General features: G+C 39.8%; 2 protein-coding genes across 2 annotated transcripts; one reads left to right on the forward strand and one right to left on the reverse strand.

Annotated features, from left to right (window-relative positions):
• Positions 1-1,040: 1,040 nt before the first annotated feature.
• On the forward strand, positions 1,041-1,979 carry LOC102433816 (olfactory receptor 6C2-like). Its single transcript, XM_006101319.1, has one exon. It carries the CDS (start codon positions 1,041-1,043, stop codon positions 1,977-1,979), a length of 939 nt encoding a protein of 312 aa, XP_006101381.1.
• Positions 1,980-19,723: 17,744 nt separating this feature from the next.
• On the reverse strand, positions 19,724-20,662 carry LOC102434123 (olfactory receptor 6C70-like). The gene has a single exon (XM_006101320.1). It carries the CDS (start codon positions 20,660-20,662, stop codon positions 19,724-19,726), a length of 939 nt encoding a protein of 312 aa, XP_006101382.1.
• Between the last annotated feature and the right edge of the window lie 2,640 nt (positions 20,663-23,302).

The following is a 23,302-nucleotide window of genomic DNA, read 5'->3' on the forward strand; positions in this document are numbered from 1 at the left end:
AAGTCTTGATTATCATACCAACATTATTCTGACTTTTAATTTCTCCACTGTCACCTAACCCCTCTTTCCCAGTGCCTGGCTAAAATTAACTAAAGTGAGTATTTTTGTATAACTTTAATGAGTTTTATAATAAAGAGTCTAGCCTTGTGCTTCACAGTAATGAAGTTTCTGTAGGTGTTAGAAAATCAGTAGGGAGGGGTTAGAAGAGAAAGTCAGGTTGCAGAGGCTTAAAGCCTAAACTAAGTAGAGGTATGAGGATGAGGTAGAACTACTACTCTCTTTTTAAATAAATTAAAAACATAATGCAAAAGGCACCACCTGGAAGACTATAGTTAGTGATATTAAATGTAATTTTAGCTTCGGGATTTTGAGAGAAAAGGTACCAGAGTCAATTAACTGAAAATAACATGAGTGCATCTAAAGATACTCTTTTGCAAATATCTTGAACACAATATTTCTGACACTATAGACAATGTAATTATCCATCAAATCATCTTAGGGCTAAGAAGAAGGCATAAAAGTAAAGAAGAATAAACAAAGAAAAATCTAAAGATTTATTATTATATTTTGTTTTCCAGGAGAAATGCAATTTACTCTTAAAACAATCCTTTGATTGGGACAATTGAAGAGAATTCATGTTCTTAACCATCTGGATATGTCCTATAGCTAAGGTTTATCTTGGATAAAGAAGGCTTAAGGAATATCATCCCTTTTCCTAACTTATTTGTAAATCCAATTCACATAATGAATTATAATAAACTACATTTATAATTTTTGAAGAGTAAATAATGATCTGAGAAAAAGTTGGATTATTTAACAATAACAGGAATCCTGAAGGAATAATCTCTTGCTCAGACAAGTAATATTATGGAAGTTTATTGGAATAGTGGCAATATTGATTATGATGAGAAAAGGAGAAAATAAATGTAGACTGCTTTGATTGGTTTTTAAATATAGTCTTTTACTACAGAATTTGAATACCTATGTCATCATAAAAATCTATTTTTACATGCTGACTGGGAAGATTTCAAAAGTCAGTGATGGGAAACCACACATCAGTAACAACGTTTATCCTGCTGGGACTAACAAATGACCCACGACTACAAATTTTGCTTTTTGTCTTTCTATTTCTCACCTACATATTCAGTGTGACAGGGAACCTGACTATTATCTTCCTCACACTGCTGGACTCCCATCTGAAAACTCCTATGTACTTTTTCCTCAGAAATTTTTCCTTCTTAGAAGTCTCATTTACCACTGTCTGCATTCCTAGATTCTTGTACAGTATATCAACTGGGGATAATACCATTAGCTATAATGCTTGTGCAAGCCAAATATTTTTTATTATTTTATTTGGAGCAACAGAATTTTTTCTCCTGGCAGCCATGTCCTATGACCGCTATGTTGCTATCTGTAAACCGCTTCATTACATGGCCATCATGAACAATAGGGTATGTACCTTATTAGTCCTCTGCTGTTGGCTGTCTGGCTTGATGATCATTCTCCCACCCCTTAGCTTGGGCCTCCAGCTGGAATTCTGTGACTCCAATGCCATTGATCATTTTATCTGTGATACAAGTCCCCTCCTAAAGATCTCATGCTCAGATACATGGGTATCCGAACAATTGGCTATTGTTGTAGCTGTATTTGCTCTCATTATCACCCTCGTGTGTGTGTTTCTGTCCTATACATTCATCATTCGGACAATTTTGAGATTCCCCTCCGTCCAAGAAAGAAAAAAGGCCTTTTCTACTTGCTCGTCCCACATGATTGTGGTCTCCATCACCTATGGCAGCTGCATCTTCATCTACATCAAGCCCTCAGCAAAGGATGAGGTGGCCATAAATAAAGGTGTCTCAGTGCTCACTACTTCTGTTGCACCCTTGTTGAACCCCTTCAATTACACCCTGAGGAATAAGCAAGTGAAACAAGCTTTCAATGACTTTGTAAAAAGGGTAATATTTCTCTCGACAAAATAGAAGTTTGGATGAATCAAAGTAAAATGAAAGAAGAAAGTCATCTAAATAGTTAACAGCTTCTAATTTATTTCATTGCTTTGTGCCTATAATTTACTCATAGTAATCTTCTCAAAGGCATTAATACTGCATCTCACCTTAATCAAACTCCTTCTTCTTTCAAACCAAGCTCAAACATCATGTTTTTCTTCATTGTGTACCTATAAAATGTATTTCCAAGTAATTGAACTTGCCTCTATTTCTGACCTACTCTTTTTGTCAGTGCTCTGTAAAAAAAGAAATAATGAAATTTAAAAGTATATAAATAATATAAAAGATTCATTATGTAATAACATTACTAGTTTTTCTAAGTCAAATTTATGAAAGTTAACATTATAAATCTAAGAGTCAAATAAAAATTAGAAAACAGCAATAGCAAAGATGTATTAAAATAAGTTAAATCAAATTAGACATTCCAGGCTAATTAAAATAATGGATATTGCAAAGTGGAAATGAAGATATCACTGGGAGTTTGAGAATAATCAGAATTGAAGAAGTAGAAACATCTTCAGAATGACTAATAAGATGTACAGCAGTCCCCCATATACAGAGGGAATATGTTCCAGCACCTCAGTAGATGCCTGAAACCTCAGATAGTACTGAACTCTATACTTACTGTGGTGTTTTTCCTTTGCATACATAACTTTTCACTTAAAAGGAGGACTTCACAGCTTCTCTTTGGGATACTCAAATTGCCAGCATCACTACTTTTATCATTTGGAGCTATTAGTAAATAAGAGTTACTTGAACATAGTTGATCTGTTAACTTAGCTACTTGGTGATAATGAGCAGGTAGCATATACAGTGTGGACAGAAGGATAATTCAGGTCCAGATGGAACAGAGATGGATGGCATGAGATTCCATCACAGTGCTCAGAAGATGAGCAATTTAAATCATATGAATTGTTTATTTCTCTAACGGTCCATTTAAAATTTACAGACCACAGTTGACCACAGGTAATTGAAACCACAAAAAGTGAAATTACAGATAAGGGGGGGACTATATTATTTGCAACTTATTTATATTCATGAGCAAAATTCACTGGAAAGGCATATATTTGATTTAAAATAAATTTAAAGATAATGTCACTTTTTATGGGTTTTAAAATTAGAATAGATGCACAAGAGTGAACTGGAATACCAAATTTTACTTGCTTATAAAATAACTATTCACATCAAGATAAGGTTCATGAATGATTTAAGAAGATATCATGGATATTCAACTGGAAAAAAAAGGGGAGAAAGGGAACTACTAAAGGGAATAATTATAGGCATTATGATCAAGGGGACAACTGAAGAAAATATTCCTAACCTGAAGATCTTAGAGTTTGAAGCAAGTCACAGTGTGCTTGTCAAAAGGAAAGAAGGAAGGAAGGAAAGAAGGAAGGAAGGAAGGAAGGAAGGAAGGAAGGAAGGAAGGAAGGAAGGAAGGAAGGAAGGAAGGAAGAAAATGTATATTTTTTGGTGGGGTGCTCAATCTCTTCATCTTTTTTCACCCAGCTTCCGAACTGCCCTCCCCTCTGATAGCTGTGGATCTGGAAATTAGGTTAAGTGAAATAAGCCAGTGAGACACATATGATCTCACTTATATGTAATATCTAATCAACAAGATAATTTAACAAACTAAATAGAAATAGAAGCATGGATATATAGGTACTATTTATTTGAAAGATGAGCTATGAAAATGGAATTAAACAATCTTTTAAATTATTTCTATGGTCAGAATTTTTAAAATAAGTGCCTTTTAGAAAGACCAATTTCACTGTGCTACATTTAACTAACCCTTGTTTTATTTAATAACTAGAGGCCCAGTGCTCTCAAAGTCCAGGACCCCTCACTCCTTAACGCTCAGCTTGCTGCTCCTTAGTGCTGCCGCAGAGGCAGGAGAGGGTCCCGCCACTGCTGCTGCGCTAGCCAGCCCTGAGCCCGGCTTTTGGCTGTGCTGTGCTCCTACTGTGGAAACTCACTGACCACCGGGGGACAGTTCCTGAATTGATCACCTGCCCCCTGATGGTCAGTGTGCATCATAGCAACCAGTCGTTCTGGTCATTCTGCCATAATGATCCCTTAGGATTTTATTATATAGACTAGAGGCCCAATGCACAAAAATTTGTGCATTCGGGGGGGGGGGGTCCCTCAGCCTGGCCTGTGCCCTCTCGCAGTCTGGGACCCCTTGGGAGATGACCACCTGCTGGCTTAGGCCTGCTCCCCGGGGGATTGGGCCTAAGCTGGCAGTCAGATATCCCTCTGGCAGCCTGGGAGCCCTTGGGGGATGTCCATTTGCCAGCAGGGAGCAAGCCTAACCTGCAGTCGGACATCCTTAGAGCTGCTGAAGAGGCAAGAGAGGCTCCCACCACCACTGCTGTACTGGCAGCTGTCAGCCTAGCTTGTGGCTGAGCAGAGCTCCCCCTGTGGGAGCACACTGACCACCAAGGGGTAGCTCCTACATTGAGTGTCTGCCCCCTGGTGGTCCATATGTGTCATAGTGATCAGTCATTCCCAGTCATTATGCTGTTAGGGTCAATTTGCATATTACCCTTTTATTATATAGGATAGAGGCCTGGTGCATGGGTGGGGGACAGCTGGTTTGCTCTGAAGGGGTTCCTGGATCAGGGTGGGGATCCCGCTGGGGTGCCTGGGCAGCCTGGGTGAGGGGCTGAGGGAGGTTTTCAGGCTGGCCACACCCCCTTCAGGGTGGAGTCCCCGTTGGGGTGCCTGGCCATCATGGGTGAGGGGCTGATGGCTGTTTGCAGGCTGGCCAAGCCCCCCAGCGGGGACCCTCACCCCATGAGGGTGTGGCCATCCTGGGTGAGGGACTGATGGCTGTTTGCAGGCTGGCCACGGCCCCCAGCCACTCAAGTTCTCAGTGGAAGCTGGTTGGAAGCATGTATCTGGGATTTATTTATCTTCTATAATTGAAACTTTGTTGCCTTGAGTGGAGGCCGCAACCAGCCAGGGCAGGCGGGAAGCTTGGCTTCCGCCTTTCACCAGGGCAACCAAGCCTCCTGCTTGCTCCAGCTCCGTGGCTGCCGGCCACCATCTTGGTTGGGTTAATTTGCATATAGTTGCTCTGATTGGCTGTTGGGTTTGGCTTAGGGTGTAGCAGAGGTGATGTCAATTTGCATGTTTCTCTTTTATTAGATTAGACTAGAGGCCCAATGCACAAAATTCATGCAAGGGGCTCAGCCCTCAAAGTACCTGCTGCCCCGGTCAGCCCTCAAAACCCTGGCCAGCCCTCACAGCCTCATCCAGCCCTCTCAGCTCCTCACAGCCTCACCCAGCCCTCACAGCTCCGGCTTCATCCGGAAGGTCATCCAGACGGTCAATCTGCTGTTCAGTAATTAGCATATCAGCTCTTTATTATATAGTAGAATCCCAAGTATCAAACTATTTTCAAACATTATTATTAATGCCCTTATTAGTTCTATCAATATGTCTTAGTTGTATCAAAACATGGACAGAAGATAGAGTAAATTTACAAATATATCATAGTAGCAAATAACATAGTCCGAATTTTGATTTCAAGTCATGTTCCATCCTCTACAATACACTGCCTTTCAAGTAGAAGTGTAGTTTCGGTGGGGGAGGGGAGAGAAAAGACACTAATTGGAAGCATATAAGTTGGCATAGCAGTAAGGATATCTCATTGCCATAATACACTCTTTGTTATTATGTGTGTTTATTAAATTGCTTTATTGACATCAAAGAAAAAAATAAGTTCTCTAAACATTTCAGAATTTAGGCACTGGATTTTATACACCATAATATGTCCTATTGCAACATATTTAATATTTTATGGTTTGATAAGGAGAAATAAGATGAGATAAAATTACAGTTGTCATTTCCCTGGCAACTTTGAAGCATATTTATCATCAACATAATTTCATGGCGCATTCACCAAAGAGCTCTTATGTACTAAAATCAACTATAAGATATACCTGAATAAAGAAATCTGCACAAGAGATTCTAAAATGTTCATTATTAAGACCAAAATAATTGTTACATTTACTAATTTGTTTAATTTAATGACAAGTTAATAATTAGTGAATACAGCTATTACAGTTGATATAGTTGCAAAACAGAATTCAATAATTTAATTACTTAATCTAAATAATTACTATTAAATCTATCCATTTGTAAAATTGAAGAAAATAACAGTGGGAGCCAAGAAACTGAGCCAAATAATATTACTCTAATGTCCTTTACATGTGGAATTTTAAGTATTATAGCAATAAATAAATACAAAACAATGATAATGTAACTAATATTTTCACTCAAGATTGAAAAGTAGCATCCTTTTAAATTGGAAATGAAAGATGTACAGTGGTAGGCTTATTATAGTTTGAAATGAAAGAAAGAAAGCAACTAATAGTAACTCCATTTCTTTAAGGTTACTTACTAATATTTTTTTCCGTTTGTTGTGTTATGATTCCCTGATTATTTGTAATCCTTGTGGCCTTCATTAGTGTCTGTATCTTAGAAGACACCTCTTCCAGTATTTGCAGACTGGCTTTGGCAGGTAAAGCTCCTCACCAGTCAGCCCACCCAGAGGTTCTGGACCTGCCATCTGGTGGAGTCCATGGGTGGGCTTGCTGCTGGAGTCCTTGGGTGGACTGGGCTTTTGGATGATTCAGCAAGTGGGTGGGCCAGCGGCCTAGGTCCAAAGGGGCTGATCTGGTGCCTGGATCCACATGGGTTAGGCTTGACATCTGATTCCATGCATATGGTAAGTCTGGGACATTGGTCCATGATCTCAGGCCTGGAGTCTGTATCCACAGAGGTGGCCTGAAGCCTGGTCCACTGGGGGCTGAACTGATGCTAGAGAGTGCTGTATTTATTCTATACAGACTTGTATCATTCTTGTTAGTTCATCCTTTGACATGCAACATATATGCAATGTTCTCGTGCCTGTGTCACATTTTCTCTGGAAGCCTCAATTCTGGTTGCTTTAAGGCTTGCTTCTCAGGGATGAGTAGAACATTTGATTTTTCTCAGCTTTACGTTTAGCAGTTTATCAACCTGTATTCCTGGATTAACAGCTGGCACAGTCACTGGAAGATAATACTTTTTTGATTCCTTGTGATTCTTCTAAACTAAAAAGGACTATCAAGTACATCAGCTACACACGCAATCAATGTTATTCTTGTTAGTAACACATTCTATCATCTCATCTTACTTTTCAATCTCCTCTCTTAACAAGACAAGGATTTCCATAATGTGGACTGACAATGATGAAGTTAGAGTTATAAAGTCTCTTACATATTCCATATATATATATATAATTAGTAGCTTGATGCACAAAATTCATGCATGGGGGGGGGGCGTGTCCCTCAGCCCGGCCTGCAACAATGCCAGCATCCCTTGCCATGGACTCCGGCCCAAGGCCCCTGCCCTCCCCTCCCCCTGTACGTTTGGGGCTCAGACTCTGGCCGAGGCCCCTGCCTCCCTTCTCTTCACCCGGCCAAGCACACATGTTCAGCTTTATAAGCTATTTACTTACTGAGGGTTAGTAAATAATTTCTAAAGCTGAATGTGTCACCACAAGCCCAGCATTCCTCACCAGGGACTCCAGCCCCAGGCCCCTCCACTCCCCTTCTTTGGTGGGGACTCTGGGCTGGCATCGCAGCGAGCCCAGCATCCTTCCCTGCGGACTCTGGCCCAAGGCCCCTGCCCTCCCCTCCCTCCGCCCAGCCAGGGTGAGGACTCTGGGCATCCCTGGTGACAGACTCCGCTAGCCCAGTGTTCCTCGCCAGGGACTCCAGCCCGAGGCCCCTGCCCTCCCCTCCCTCTGCCCAGCCCGGGCACAGACGCTGGGCATTCCTTGAAGCGGACTCTGGCCGGAGGCCCCTCCCTTCCCCTCCCTTCACACAGCCAGGCCAGACCCTGGGCTTGCGTTGCCAGGGCAATGCCGCCAGCGTCCTGCCCCGGCCACTATGGGTGCCCCCATCTTTGTCGTGGGGTGACAGTTAACGAAAGTCCCAGGAGCCCTCAGCCATGGCCTCCATCACCTCCTGGGGCGCTTTACACCTGCATATGCAAATTAACTGCCATCTTTGTCTGATAATTTGCATAGTCACTGGGATTGGCTGGTGGGCGTGGCTTCAGTATAGCAGAGGAATGGCTAATTTGCATGTTTGTCTATTATTATATAGGATATTCCTACTATGCTAAGTGTCTGACCATTCGACCCTTCAACCAGTCACTATGACGTGCACTGTCCAATAGGGGGCAGATGCTCTACCAGTAGGTTAGCTTGCTGCTGGGGTCCAGCTGATCAAAACTGGGCAAGATGGGCCAGACGTGCCTTGAAGCCCTCCCACAGTCCCTCCCAGGTGGCCAACCCCCTGTGGACACACCCAGGCCAAAGAACCCCACCAGTGCACAAATCTATGCACAGGGCCTCTAAAATATATATATTTAAATATCCTTCTTCAGTTATATTTTAATTAAGGTAAAGTTCATATAATATAAATTCACCTTTTTAAGCATTGTGTGCAATTCAGTGACTATTAGTATATTCACAAAGTTGTGCATTCATCATCATTATCTAATTTTAGAACCTTTTTATTTTTATTATATCAGTAAGAAATTCCATATCTATTAAGGAGAGACTCTATGTTAATCCCTTCCTCCAATCCCTGGCAACCATTAATATGTTTTCTGTTTGTAGAATTTGTCTAGTCTAGACATCTGTACTAATAAAAGGGTAATATGCTAATTAGACCGGATATCTTCTGGACGTTCTTCTGGACGTCCTTCCGGACAAAGCGCAGAGGCTGCGAGGGCCGGAAAGGAGGGGGCCTGGCAGCTGCAGAGGCTGCGAGGGCCAGAGAGGAGAGGGTCTGGCAGCCACGGCGGTTGCAAGGACCAGAGAAGAGAAGACCTGCAGCCACGGTGTGCCAGAAGTTTCACCACTGCACATGAGCTGCACAAGAAAAACTTTTTCTGACTGTTCGTTGGCTAAGCTCCCTGTACGCCACTGGTGGCATTCTTGCTAACTTGGGTAATAAGAATCCAAGAAGGTGATTTAGGGTTTTTGCACCTCACTCCTGGAGGAAAAAACTCCTGGAGGTCCACTGCTAGAGGGGCTGAGAAATGTCATATCCAGCCCTAGCCGGTTTGGCTCAATGAATGAGCCTCGGCCTGTGGACTGCAGGGTTCAATTCCAGTCAAGGGCATGTACCTAGGTTGCAGGCTCCTCCCTGGCCTGAGCCCAAGTCAGGGTTCATGCAGGAGGCAACCAATCGATGTGTCCCTCTCACATTGATGTTTCACTCTGTCTTTCCCTCTCTCTTCCACACTCTCTAAAAATCAATGGAAAAATGTCCTCGGGTGAGGATAAAAAAAAGGAAAGAAAGAAAAAAATGTCATATCCTATGAAAGAGACATCTTGGAAATGCCTAAAGAAAGTTGTAATTTTTTTGTGGTGAAGATACTGGAGTCCGTATTGATGAAAACACCTTGGCGGCTGTGAGGGCCGAGGGTCAGTAGCCACGGTGGCTGAGAGGGCTGAGAGCCGGCAGTCTTCTCCCACAGAGAGAGGCAGTGACTGGGCCTAAGCCAACAGTAGGACATCCCCTGAGGGCTCCTGGACTGTGAGAGGGGGCAGGCCGGGCTGAGGGATGCCCCCCCAGTGCAAAATTTTCATGCACCGGGCCTCAAGTTTCATATAAATTGAATTATATAATACTAGTGGACCAGTGCACCAAATTTGTGCACTGGAGTGGATGTCCCTCAGCCCAGTCTGCACCCTCTCCAATCTGGGACCCCTCAGTGGATGTCCAACTGCCAGATTAGGCACCCCAGGGATCGGGCCTAAACCTGCAGTCGGACATCCCTCTCACAATCTGGGATTGCTGGCTCCTAACTGCTTGCCTGCCTGCCTGCCAGCCTGATCGTCCCCTAACCACTCCCCTACTGATCTGATTGATGCCTAACTGCTCCCCTGCTGGCCTGATTGACCCCAACTGCCCTCCACTGCTGGCCTGATCACCCCCAAGGCTTTTATCAGTATAGATATGACCCTTCACAGAAAATTTCACTAACCCTGATTTACAATAAGGGCTTGACTATTGAATCATTGGGGCCAGACACCAAGATTTCCTTTCTTTGAATGGTGGAGGGAATAATTATCTTTTCTTTAAGTTGCCCTGAACATCAAATGAGATAGTGACTTAGGAAAGTATAAAAGCACCATATAAAGACAACTGTCTTTTTCATGTACTGAAAAGCAATAAAGTGGTAAAATGAAAAACACTATTTTTATTCTCCCCCTTCCTTCCTTCCTTCACAGCTTTATATAAACTTTGATATATATAAAAATTTCACTCCTATTTTCATTTCTTTACATTCAATATTATTTACTAGTGGTCCATTGCATGAAGATTTGTGCAATAGGCCTTCCTTCCCCTGGCTGCAGGCACCGGTTTTCCTCTGGCACCCGTGCCCCAGGCCTTTGGTCCAGCTGCAGCAGCGAGGCTTGGCTCCTCTGCTCCAGCTTCTCCCAGTCCCTCCTTTTTTTTCCCCCAGCTCCTCGAGAGGAGGCCAGGATTGGCTGAAAGTGGAGTCCAGGGCCGGTGGGAAGCTTGGCTTCCTCCATTACCGGGAGCAACCCAAGCCTCCTGCTTGCTCCAGCTCTGTGGCTGCCTCCATCTGCAGTCGTCTTCAGTCTTTGCTCCATGCCTGCATATGCAAATTAACCGCCATCTTTTTTGGGTTAATCTGTATAGTCTCTCTGATTGGTTGGTGGGTGTAGCGGAGTGGTGGAGTGATGGAGTGATAGTTAATTTGCACATTTCTCTTTTATTAGTGTAGATTAGTTTCAGGTTTTATATTAGTTACAGAATAATGGTTAGACAATCATATACTTTACAAAGTGTTCCCCAATATTTCCAGTACCCACCTGGCATCATACCATCATTATAACACTATTGACTATATTCCCTATTTAAGTGACAATAGGTGTACAGGTTCCTTCCAGTCTTTCTTTTGTGTTGCTCATTCTTCCTTTTTTTCTTCACTTCCCTCATTTTCTTTATATAGTATCTCAATTGGCCCTCAAAGCTCAGTGAAGGCGCTGGGAAACACTTAATTCATTTTATAGACTAGGAAACTGAGGCCAATTCCAGTTGGCTGCGGAACTTGACTCAGCGTGCAGGGAACCCTCACAGCCATGCTCTCTGCCCATCCTAAGGGGCAGCCACGGGGCAAACAGGACAAACCTTCCCATCAGAATTCCGAGCCTTGTTCTCAAGCACCTCTTAATCACGGAAACTCCACATTCTTTCCTCCCCCTTCCACTCCCATTCTTTACTGCCCCCCTTCTCTGGAGGCGGTGGTAGGCTTCGCACTTACTGTGCAGGTGTGTGCTGCCATGGGACAGGGCAGGTGCGGACTTGCTTTTGGGCCAAGGCGGGAGCAGGAGTCACCACCTCTGAAGTGCGAAGGCCGTCCGGGTGAGGCCCAATAAGTATTGGGAGCTTCTCTGAATCACGTCTGTCATTTGGGTACCTGCAGTGCAAGACCCCTCCACTGAGGTGGCACCACCCCTCAAACCCTGCCTCAGGGCTGCAGTCCACCCAGGCATCCTTCCATGCCCCTTATTCCTCGCCAGGCCGATGTGCGTCTTGGGGCCACTACAGAACCTCACTCTCCACAGGTGAGGCAGATCCCTGCCCACTGGCCTTTTGCCCCAACCCGAGGCCCCTCTGGTGCACCCCACCTCACCAGGTTTTTACCTTTAATCTATGGCATTGGTGACAGCACACTCCTAGCAAGCCTAGTATCCAGAGGGGCACAGGGTCAGTTCTTTGCCCAGAATGTTAAAGGTTAGTCACATTTGAAGATGTTGCCCAGAGCCTGCTGGTGAAGGCAGCTCCTGTGTCCTCATAGAGGGACAGTGTGGCGCCTCTCTGTGCCCCCTGGGCTGCCAGCCTCCTGGCCAGCTGTTTTGCCAAAGCCGCAGTGCTCGCCCGGGAGCTGCCCCTCAGGCAGCCCTGCAGTTGGCCTCATGCCGCTGCTAGGTCTCCACCCTCACTTGGGTCACCTCCTTCCTTCCACATCTGGCTACATCCATCCCTCCCTCCTGCAGTGCTTGCACTCTAGGCCCAAAAGAAAAGGACCAAGGCCAAGAAGGACAAAGCCCAAAGGAAGTGAGTCTTGAACGCCCACATCCCATTCTCTGGATTTCCTCCCGCACCTCCTCTCTGTGTCACATCTTGAACCGTCACCCTGCAGTCCAGCCACATGGCCTCCAGGCGGCCTGGTAGAGTCAGTCTCCACAAAGCTGTGGATCTGTGGCCAGAGGGTCTCAGCAACCCTATGCCTGCTAGAGAGGGCTGTTGGAGGAGGACCAAAGCCCATCGGTCATTAGCTCCCCAACTCCAGAGGAGGCACCACAGGCTCACATCCCTGCACAGGCCCCTCCCCCCACCCCCTGCCGAGCAGTCATGACATTACAGAATCCTGGCCTAATTTGCATATTCCTCTCTTTTTATATAGGATACGTGGCCTTTTTTGTCTGGCTTCTTTAACTTAGCTTAATATTTCCAAGACTCATTCATATTGTTGAATCTATTAATAATTCATTCCTTTTTATAGATGAACTACAGGTGTGGCGCATGAATTTGTGCACAGGTGGGGTCCCGAGGGAGGTGGGGGGCTGGGATATGATCAGGCAGCTGGTGGTGGGACTCCTTTGCCGGCCCAGGATCTGAATCTGTCCCACTGATATTCGTGCCGGTTGTCGGGAACACTTGGCAGCCGCTTTTATATCCTTTCTTCCTTATGGAGCATCTAGGGAGGGTAAGCAGCTGCTTTACCCAAGGCTGACTTCCAGGAGGCCGGCAGCACTGTCAGGAATGTGCTGGTGCTGGTGGCACTGGTCTGTCAGTACCTGGCCAGTTCTCCAGAGATTGGACCTGCGGGACTACTGAGAGAGTGGCTGCTGCCAGGCTGGTGGGCCACTGGGATGGGTCTGTTAACTGAGCAGCGCTCCTGCTGTGGGAGCACACTGAACACCAGGGGGCAGCTCCTGCGTTGAGCATCTGCCACCTGGTGGTCAGTGCGCATCATAACGACTGATCATGCAGGTCGTTCCAGTCATTCAGTCGTTCAGTTGCTTAGGCTTCTGTATAGATAGATTGTATGGATATAGCACATTTGTTTTTCCAATCATCAGTTGATGGACATTTAGGTTGTTTCCACTTTTTAGCTATTGTGAACAATGCCACTATGAACATTTATGTAAAAGCTTTTGTTGAATTATAGCACATTTAGATGTGATTTCTAATATTTAGAAGACCCGATTGTTATATTAAAGGGGTATAAAGAAATAAAGGAATGATCACATATATTCCTTTCTGCTTTCTGAGATAACTACATCACTTTTGCAGTAATATGTAAATGAATTATATTTGATTTGAAATGCAAATGTCTAGTACCTGAAAATCTTAGTAAAGAAATTTATGGTTAAATATTGTTGCTACATGCCATTATTATTATGTGCTCTTAAAATTACCCAAAAAAAAAACTAAAAAAAGAATTAATTAATAAGGGTGAACTTAAACAATAGTTTCACATTAAAAAGAGAAATAATACAAAGCCCACCCTGAGGGGACTGCCACAAGAACATATATACATATCAAAACCTCCCCACATTGTCAGTTCAGACTTTGCATCAAAGTCCCCTGAACTAGCAGTGCTTCTTAATAAAGGTTTTATTTTCCTAAAAAAAAAAATTAAAAAAGAGAAATAATAACAAGTAAAAACTCCAATAAACGTAATATTATACTATAGATAATTGGAAAATAAAGCATCATTTCCTAAGGTTATGAGAACATCTGAGGACAGGTAAAATTTTTCCCACATGTTGTATAACATCCAAGCTTCTTAATGAAATACCAAATATTAAACCTCAACAAACTCTAATAATCAAATTTTTTACCTAAACAAGAAATTCTAGAAACTCTTAATGAGTCAATTATTAAGGTTTTCTGCTGGAGGCTAAGACCAACAAGTAGTTAGCATAATTATGCAAGAAATCCGCTAGAAGGCTAATGGACTTTAACATTCAGCAAGGGTTGAAAATCAGCATTATATTACCCTGTTGCTGGTTGAATGGCTGAAGGCAATCCCATAACCTGATAATCCTTTTATTGTTTATCAAACCTTACCATTGATATGACTGTTTGCTTTGCTAAAGGGCAAATGTGTATTCTAGTAAATAAAAAGCTGATGGGTCCAGAGATTCAGAGAGCCTCTCTGTCAGAGAGTAAGGTCTCCACCTGGCTCCCCATACCTTCTAAATTTATATTTCTTGTCTAGTATATCCATTTGTGCATCAACCCCTTCTCCAGACCTGGAACGCTAGCCACAAATGGATGTGGCATTCACAGTGTTTGGTAGCTTTCAGTCATTTGTAAGTAAACTACTCACAAATGAAGAACTGACTTGGTAATTTAGTATAGTCCATAGTACATCATGACTGCATTTATAAGGCAAACATATGAATCATATTATATCTTGAGAATGGTTGGTTAAGTGCAATCTTGTTTATGTCACATTTTTTAATTTTAAACTTAAATGTTCCTAAAATATTAAAAGTACTCCATATGCCCTTTATCTGTAGGGGTGGGCAAACTTTTTGACTCGAGGGCCACAATGGGTTCTTAAACTGGACCGGAGGGCCGGAACAAAAGCATGGATGGAGTGTTTGTGTGAACTAATATAAATTCAAAGTAAACTTCATTACATCAAAGGGTACGGTCTTTTTTTTTTTAGTTTTATTCATTTCAAACGGGCCGGATCCGGCCCGCGGGCCGTAGTTTGCCCACGGCTGATCTAGAGTCATAATTGCTTATATTTTATGTGATTTATCAGATCATTACCTTTTTCTCTCTCTCATACATATGTACTTTATATACTATATATACTACATGTATATACTTTCTATAGTACAGAGTATATACTACATGTGTATACTTTTTATACTATAAATAGACATTTTTTTTCTAAACCATTAAATGGTAAGCTATACATTGTATCTCTTTATGCCCACCTACTTCACTACCTCAGGGTATTCTTTTTCTGAGATCATTGCATTGCATAACCAAAGTATCATGGTCAAAATCATAAACTCTAGTATGGATATATTTTCTAAACCGTAGCCATATTAAAAGTTGATAACTTTTCCCAGGAATGTCTTTTGTATCTTTTTATTTTCTTCAGGTCCAGTATAATCTAGCATTTAGTTCTCATTTCTGTTTAGTTCATTTAATCTAGAACAGTTTCTCAGCCTATCTTTCACCTTATCGTTTTGAAATTTTTGAAGAGGACATGTTATTTGAGCTCATAAGATTTTTTTTCAAGGCTAGTATGAGGTTTTGACTATTTGCAAGAATAAAATAGAAGTGCTGTTAGATCCCTGTTAGTCCATATTATCAAGAGCCATATAATGTTGGTTTTTCCACTGGTAAACTGACCATTTGGTTAAGGTGGTCTCTTCCAGATCCTTCTACACTACAAAGTTACTATTTTCTTCACGTAATAATATGTAATTTGTTAGGAGATATTTTAAGGCTATGTAAATATCCTTTTTCTCATGAAAATTTCATCCACTAGTTTCAGCATATTTATGTTGATATACAAATTATTCAAATATGGTTAAGTCAGAACCTCATTTACTTAGCTTCCGAACTTTGTTTATATGTACTTTTAAGTTTTTGAGTACTTCCCTATAACAAAATATTTTGAGCTCTCTTTTACTTTTCTTGATCAAGCCCTGAGTAAGACAGCCATTTCTCCAAGGATTTCAGATTCCTTTCAGAATAACGATATTTAAAAACCAAGATGTGGGTACTAGTTATATTGGTGGGTTGTTGCTTGTAAGCGATCTCAGAAGACTATATATATATATATATATATATATATATATATATGTATTTATTTATATATATATGATGTGTGCATATTGATACCTCTAATACTGCATTATACAGAGTACTTTTAAGAACTTTCTGTCTGTGCTTGTGATTTCTTACTCCTAGGATGAGAAATTTCAGTGTCATTTTCTTCAATGCCAACTTGCATAAGCCTTGGGTATAACAAAGAATTTACAGAATTTATAATCCATGTCACTATGAGAAACAAATATCTAGAATTCAATTTTTAACAATTTGTTCTTAAGTAAAATGTATATACACTGAAATGCAACAATATTAAGTATACATTTCGGTGAATTTTGACAAATATAAGCTATATTTCTATTATTGGAAAGATCGATTGATTGCATGTTTCTACTTTGAGATGTGAATTACTTTTGGTATAATTTCTGTAGGAAAAAAAATTGTCTATTGAAAGCACCTATATGTCAGAGACCACTATTAAAAACTACTTCAGTGCTTTATTGCATAAAGCAACCGTTTACTATGCTCACAGATTCTGTTGTCAGGAATTTATACAGAGAGTATAACAGGTCTTATTTCTCCTTCATGATGTCTGAGGGCTCACATGAAAAACTTGGAAGACTGAAAACTGGAGTCATCTTAAAACACCTCCCTCACATGTCTTGCAGCTGAATCTGGTTGTCAGTTTGAGGCCTCAGTTTTTTGGTTTTTTACTATGCACTTCTCTATGTGTTCTCTTCTTAGAGGCAGTTTGGGTTTTTTTCACAGCATGGTGGTTGGTTTTCAAGGATAAGTGTTTCAAAATAAAGAGATCTAGACAGGAAATGTATTCATTTTATGACCTTGCCTTGGAATCACAAGGCATCAACTCTACTGGCGTAGTCACTAGCTTCTGCCCAAATTCAAGAGAAACAATCTCTTCTTGGAAGGGGAGTCAACATCATATTGTAAGAGAATGTTGGATGGAAGATATTGTTGTGTTACTGTCATTTAAGAAAATCTTACCTGCCACAGAAGTGAAGGTGGAATACAGAACACAACACATTGCTTTATTTCTTATCTAATGAGGCTGTACAGATAATGAAAACTTATGGGGAGTTTATGCAGCATACCACTCTATGTATTTATATCCTGCAGTTATTCTAGGCATATTGGCAGCAACAATCATTATCTTTATGTTTGAGAAATAGTCTTTTTAACTGCATATATCTTTCAAAAGATACTTTTCTTATTATGTTATTGTGAAAATAGACGTCCACTGGTAATCTAGTAATAAACTTTAGTTGACCCATTCATGTTTTTCATTGTCATGAAAATTAATAAATATTTTCAAAAATATAGACTAGAGAAATGTATGATAACTGTAAACATAGACAAGAACAAATATCACTGGCACACGTCGAAGATAATCTTGTGCTAATAGCTTAATCACCACTATAACATAACCAACTGTTATAATGGTATCTACATTAGGACAATTATATAAGCGTTGTGGCATCTTTGTGTTCCAAGAGCTGACACTTAAAGAAGAAAAGTATAATTTCATACTTAAGTTTTGGAGGAAATAAGACAGTTTTATCATTTTTTTTCTTTTTATTAAATTTATTGGGATGACATTAGTTAATAACATTATACAGGTTTCAAGTGTACAATTCCATAGTACACCATCTGTACATTGCAATGTGTGCACACTACCCAAAGCCAAATCTTCCATTACTATATACTGGATCCCATTTACCCTTTACTACCTCCCCACTCACTTCCCTCTGATAACCACCATACTGTTGCCTGTGTCTATGAGTTTTTGTTTGCTTTTACAGTTTGTTGCTTTGAGTTTTATATCCCACATATGAATGAAATCATACAGTACTTGACTTTTTCTGTCTGACTTAATTACATTCAACGTAATATTCTTAAGGTCTATCCATGTTATTGCAAATGGCAGTATTTCATCTTTTTATGACTGAGTAGTGTTCCATTGTGTATATGTGATAGGGGCAGAAATAGAATATTGGGAACCAGCTATAATTGTAAGAAATATTAATCATGTTCTGTTAACTGTGATTGTTTGATTCTGATTAAAGAAGGCACATTCTAACCTGTGGGACCTGGGAGCTCACCTGAAAATGCAGCCCATCCTCCTCATCAGGGAGCTGCCTATTCTCATGGAAAGATTAACAACCTTGTTGCAGAAACCAGAGCTGCCAGCCCTTTGAAGACCCCCAGGCTTTTCCATATCACTAAGCCCTTTGAAAATTCCCAGCCCTTTGGTTATCACTAGCCCTTGAAGACTCTGAGCCTTGCATACTAGCGGGCCATTTCAAACCTCCAGCCCCCATTCCCTGTAAACTGGCCATTTGGCAAACCCTTCCCAATGTAATCTTAGTCCTTCTACCCAAATGTAAGCAGCTGACTTATGGTGGGACACAGAGCAGATTTGTGTGGGTAACCCGCTGCTCTCCCATACTGCTGGCAGTTCTGGAATAAACCCTCATTTATGATTCAATCCTATCTCTGCTTAATTGGCTCAAGTAGTAACAGGCAGCATGAACCCATTGACTGTCCAGTTATATATATACCACATCTTCTTTATCCAATCATCTATCACTGGATATTTTGTTTATTTCCGTGTCTTGGCAACTGTGAATAATGTTTCAGTGAACAAAGGGATGCATACGTATTTGCAAATAAATGCAGTTTTATTATTAAAGCAGTCATTTGAATTTTGAGAAACTGATATTTTATATCATTGAGAACAGGAAACTTAACACAGAATTAAAAACTAATAATTATATAACAGGTCATAATATTCATCATCTATTCCTGCTTATTTTACACTAGAAGCCTGGTGCATGAAATTTGTGCATGGGGGGGAGTGATCCCCTCAGCCCAGCCTGCACCCTCTCCAATCTGGGACCCCTTGGGGGATGTCCGACTGACATCCCTCTCACAATCCTGGACCACTGGCTCTTAATCGCTCACCTGCCTGCCTGATTTCCCCTAACTGACCCCCTGCTTGCCTGATCACCCCACACAGCCTGCTTGTTCAGTCATTTGGTCGTACCTCACTAACCCCCATCCCGGCCTGGTCATCGGCAGCCATCTTGTGAAGGCATGAGGATTAATTTGCATATTACCTCTTTATTATATAGGATATTAATTGGCATGTTTAAAAGATTAAACTTGCTTATATGTTCTTGAAAATTTGTGTGAGAAATCAACTACTTGTCTATTAAATCATATTTTATTTTTTATTGAATTTTTAAAATCTACTCAAATAATAACCTAAATAAAATCACACAAATTAAATGTATGATTCACTTAAAAGGAAATTACGCTTTATTAATATGTTGACAATTGATATTTCAAAAAATCACTTTATAAAATAATTCTTTAAATTATTATTTTAAAGTACAAATTCAATTGAAGCATCTTATGCTTTTTTATAATGACAAATTTCATTTTATCCAAAAATTTTAAAAAGAACATGACTATTAAATAAAATATGGCATATTTATTTACAGCTCTTAGAGAACTTATAGTCTATAATAAAATCAAAATTCTTCATTTCATTCTAACATGCTTTTAAGAAAATAAATTTTGCAATTCTATATTTCTAACATAGTAAGGTTTCATTTTGAAGAAAAGAACATTAAATTCAGAATGTATTCAATAGAGAGAGTTTCTAAGCTTGAGTAAACTAAAAAAATCTAACTAAAGATTAATTCTTAAACTAGAAGAGGCAAAATTGGTTTTGTTCCATATTCCTTTATGTTTTTATGTTAAGTCTTTTAATAAATAATATTACTTGTCTAAAGCAGGAAGTACCTTTCTAAATACATCTCTGAAGGCTTGTTTAACTTGCTGGTTCCTCAGAGTATAAATGAATGGGTTCAACAGAGGAGAAACTGAAGTATGGAGCACAGCTACTCCTTTGCTTAAAGAGGTTCTTTCATTTGCTGATGGCTTTATGTAGATGAATATACAACTACCATAAGTGATGGTTATAACAATCATGTGAGAAGAGCAGGTAGAAAAAGCTTTTTTCTTTTGGTGAGCTGAAGGGAATTTTAGGATTGTCCTGATGATGTAAGAGTAAGAAAGGATTATTAATAACAATGTGACAATAAGGGTTATGACAGCTAAGAAAAAAGTAATCAGTTCCACTAAATGTGTGTCTGAGCAAGAAAGTTGCAGGACCGGAGAAATGTCACAAATGAAACCATCAATTATATTTGAAGCACAGAAATCCAAATGAAGAATCAAAATCAATAAAATGAAACTGACCAGGAATCCAGTTGCCCAAGAACTGAGTACAAGCTGATAACAAACTCTGCTGCTCATGATGGACATATAATGCAGGGGTTTGCAGATGGCAACATAGCGGTCATAGGACATAGCCGTCAAAAGGAAAAATTCTGTAGCACCCAAGAATATGTAAAAAAATAACTGGGACATACAACCATTATAGGAAATGGTCTTTTCCCTGGTTACAATGGTGATTAGGAATCTGGGGATGCAAGCACTTGTGAATGAAATTTCCAGAAAAGAGAAACTTCGGAGGAAGAAATACATTGGGGTCATGAGATGGGAATCCAGTAGACAGAGGGCAATGATGGTTAAGTTTCCTAACATGCTCAACATATAATTCAGAAATAGAAAGAAAAAAATTACAATCTGTAACTGAGAATTATCTGTCAGTCCCAGAAGGATAAACTCTATCTGCGCTGTATGATTCTCCATTTCTCTTCTGAGATTTCAAATTCTAGAAATAAAAAGATACAAAAATAAGAAACTATATGAATAGCTTTATAACCAGGGAATAATATATAAAAGCATCCATATTCACAAACAGACCCATTTATAAGGTAATGCTCCGTGATTTTTGAAGATATGACCCAGAACTGTGCAATAGAAACTACTTTAAAAACCACCATTGAAGTCAACTCAGTTTTTGAAATTGACCAGCAAAACCCAAAATAGTCGCGTGTGTTTTATCCTTACTAAAAAACTTCCAGTCATTTGTAACTAATTTCAAATGTTTCATTTGAGAAATAAGTTAGATAGAACATTGGTTTGAGATTCAAATGTAATCCATTCATTTGTTATTATTAATTTCATCAAAATAAAATTATACCAGTATATAATGAATTAAGATCTATAGTTAAATTCTAAAAAGTTTTGATTTCATATTTAAGTGACATTTGCTTAGTGCCCCATTGTAGCCTCTTGCAACTTCTCTATGAACTACAGATGATTACATAATAAATTACCAAAAAAAAATGACATAAGAAAAAATAAATACTAGATGGATCTAAAAAAATTAAAACAATATAAAGCAGATATGGCCACATTTAGAAAAAAATAATAATCTATTCAGGATTTCAAAATTTTGCACATGTAACTTAGACCATAAAAATAAAAGAGAAAATACAGAAAATGCATTGCATTTCTTCACAATCTCCACCCATTTAGAGTATCTAGAATCTAAACCTACTTTCCAGGTGCAGCTCTCTGACAGTGAAAAATAAGTTTTCTTCTCACATTGCCTGTGTCCTCATGCCCGCAGCAATCACTCATATAATTAATCAGAGACTATTAATCCAATGAAGTATTAGCCAAAGAAAAGCATGTCATGATTTGAATGGGACTATTTTATGTTTTTAATTAGAGGCTTTTAGAATCTTGAATGGCAAATAATGAAAAAAGAGGGAATAATGGAGCTGAAGCATAGCAATGTTGGGAGCCTGTTAGGCATTAGAAACAATTTAAAACTGTGCTAATTCACACAAAATCCAGCTATGTATCTGAGAAATAAAAACATTAATGGCTAATGAGACAAAAAAAATTCACTATCAAGGTTAAAAGTTTGGATATGTCTTTTATTGTTTAAGAATGAAATTTTAAAGTTAAGTACACACACACACACACAAAATAAAACATAAGAAACAGTGTGAGATTTATTCTGGGGACTCAACCAATAAACATGATATATCACATAAACAAAATGAAGGACAAAAAACATTTGATCATATCAATAGATGCAGAAAACATATTCTACAAAATACAGCACCCATTTCATTTTTTGTAAAAACTTTCAGCAAGGTAGGAGTCAGGGGAACATACCTCAATGGAATAAAGGCCATATATGAAAAACCTAAAGCCAACCTCATTCTCAATGGGAAAAACTAAAGTTTTTCACTTAAGAACAAGACAGGGCCGTCAGTTTTCACCACTCTTGTTCAGCATAGTACTAGAAGTCCAAGCCACAGTGATCAGATAAGAAGAAAAAAATAAAAGGCATCCAAATTGAAAAGGCAAAAGTAAAACTGTCGTAATATTGTACATAGAAAATACTAAAGATTCCATCAAAAAACTATTAGTTTTGATAAATGAGTCCGGCAAAGTAGCAGGATACAAAATCAACACCCAGAAATCTATGGTATTTTTATGCACCGATAATGAACTCTCAGAAAGAGAAACAAGAACAACACCATTAACCATTGCAACAACAAACAAAAATAAGAAACCTAGGAATAAACTTAACAGAGAAAGTAAAAGACCTGTATTTGGAAAACTATAGGACATTGAAAAAAATAGAGGTAGATGCAAATAAATGGAAGAATATATCTGTTCATGGATTAGAAAAATTAACATCATTAAAATTTCCATACTACCCAAACCAATCTATAGATTCAATGCAATTCCCATTAAAATGCCACTGGCATATTTTACAGATCTAAAACAGATATTTCAAAACTTTATATAGAACCAAAAAAGACACCAAATAGCTTCAGCAATCTTGAGAAAGAACAAAGTTTGAGGGATCACAATACCAGATATCAAACTATACTACAAAGCCATTGTAATCAAAACAACCTGATACTGGCAAAAGAACAGGCATATAGATCAATGGGCCAGAACAGAGAACCCAGAAATCAACCCACACCATGGTCTATTAATATTTGACAAAGGAGGCAAGAACATACAATGGAGGGAAGCCAGTCTCTTCAATAAATGGTGTTGGGAAAATTCAACAGGTGCATGCAAAAAAAGGAAAGAAGAAAGAAAGAGAAGAAAGAAAGAAAGAAGAAAGAAAGAAAGAAAGAAAGAAAGAAAGAAAGAAAGAAAGAAAGAAAGAAAGAAAGAAAGAAAGAGGGAGGGAGGGAGGGAGGGAGGGAGGGAGGGAGGGAGGGAGGAAGGAAGGAAGGAAGGAAGGAAGGAAGGAAGGAAGGAAGGAAGGAAGGAAGGAAGGAGGAAGGAAGAAGGAAAGAAAGGAAGGAAAGAAAGAAAGGAAGAAAGAAGGAAGGAAGAACGAAAGCACGAAAGAAAGAAGGAGAGAAGGAACCAGGTAGGAAGGGAGGAAAGGAAGGAGAAAAAGAA

The sequence above is a fragment of the Myotis lucifugus genome, unplaced genomic scaffold (genome assembly GCF_000147115.1).
Source record: "Myotis lucifugus unplaced genomic scaffold, Myoluc2.0 scaffold_350, whole genome shotgun sequence".
NCBI lineage: Eukaryota > Metazoa > Chordata > Mammalia > Chiroptera > Vespertilionidae > Myotis > Myotis lucifugus.

Excerpts from the sequence above, each read along its gene's own strand:
- LOC102433816 (XM_006101319.1), top strand. The coding sequence starts at position 1,041 with ATGGGAAACCACACATCAGTAACAACGTTTATCCTGCTGGGACTAACA.
- LOC102434123 (XM_006101320.1), bottom strand. The coding sequence starts at position 20,662 with ATGGAGAATCATACAGCGCAGATAGAGTTTATCCTTCTGGGACTGACA.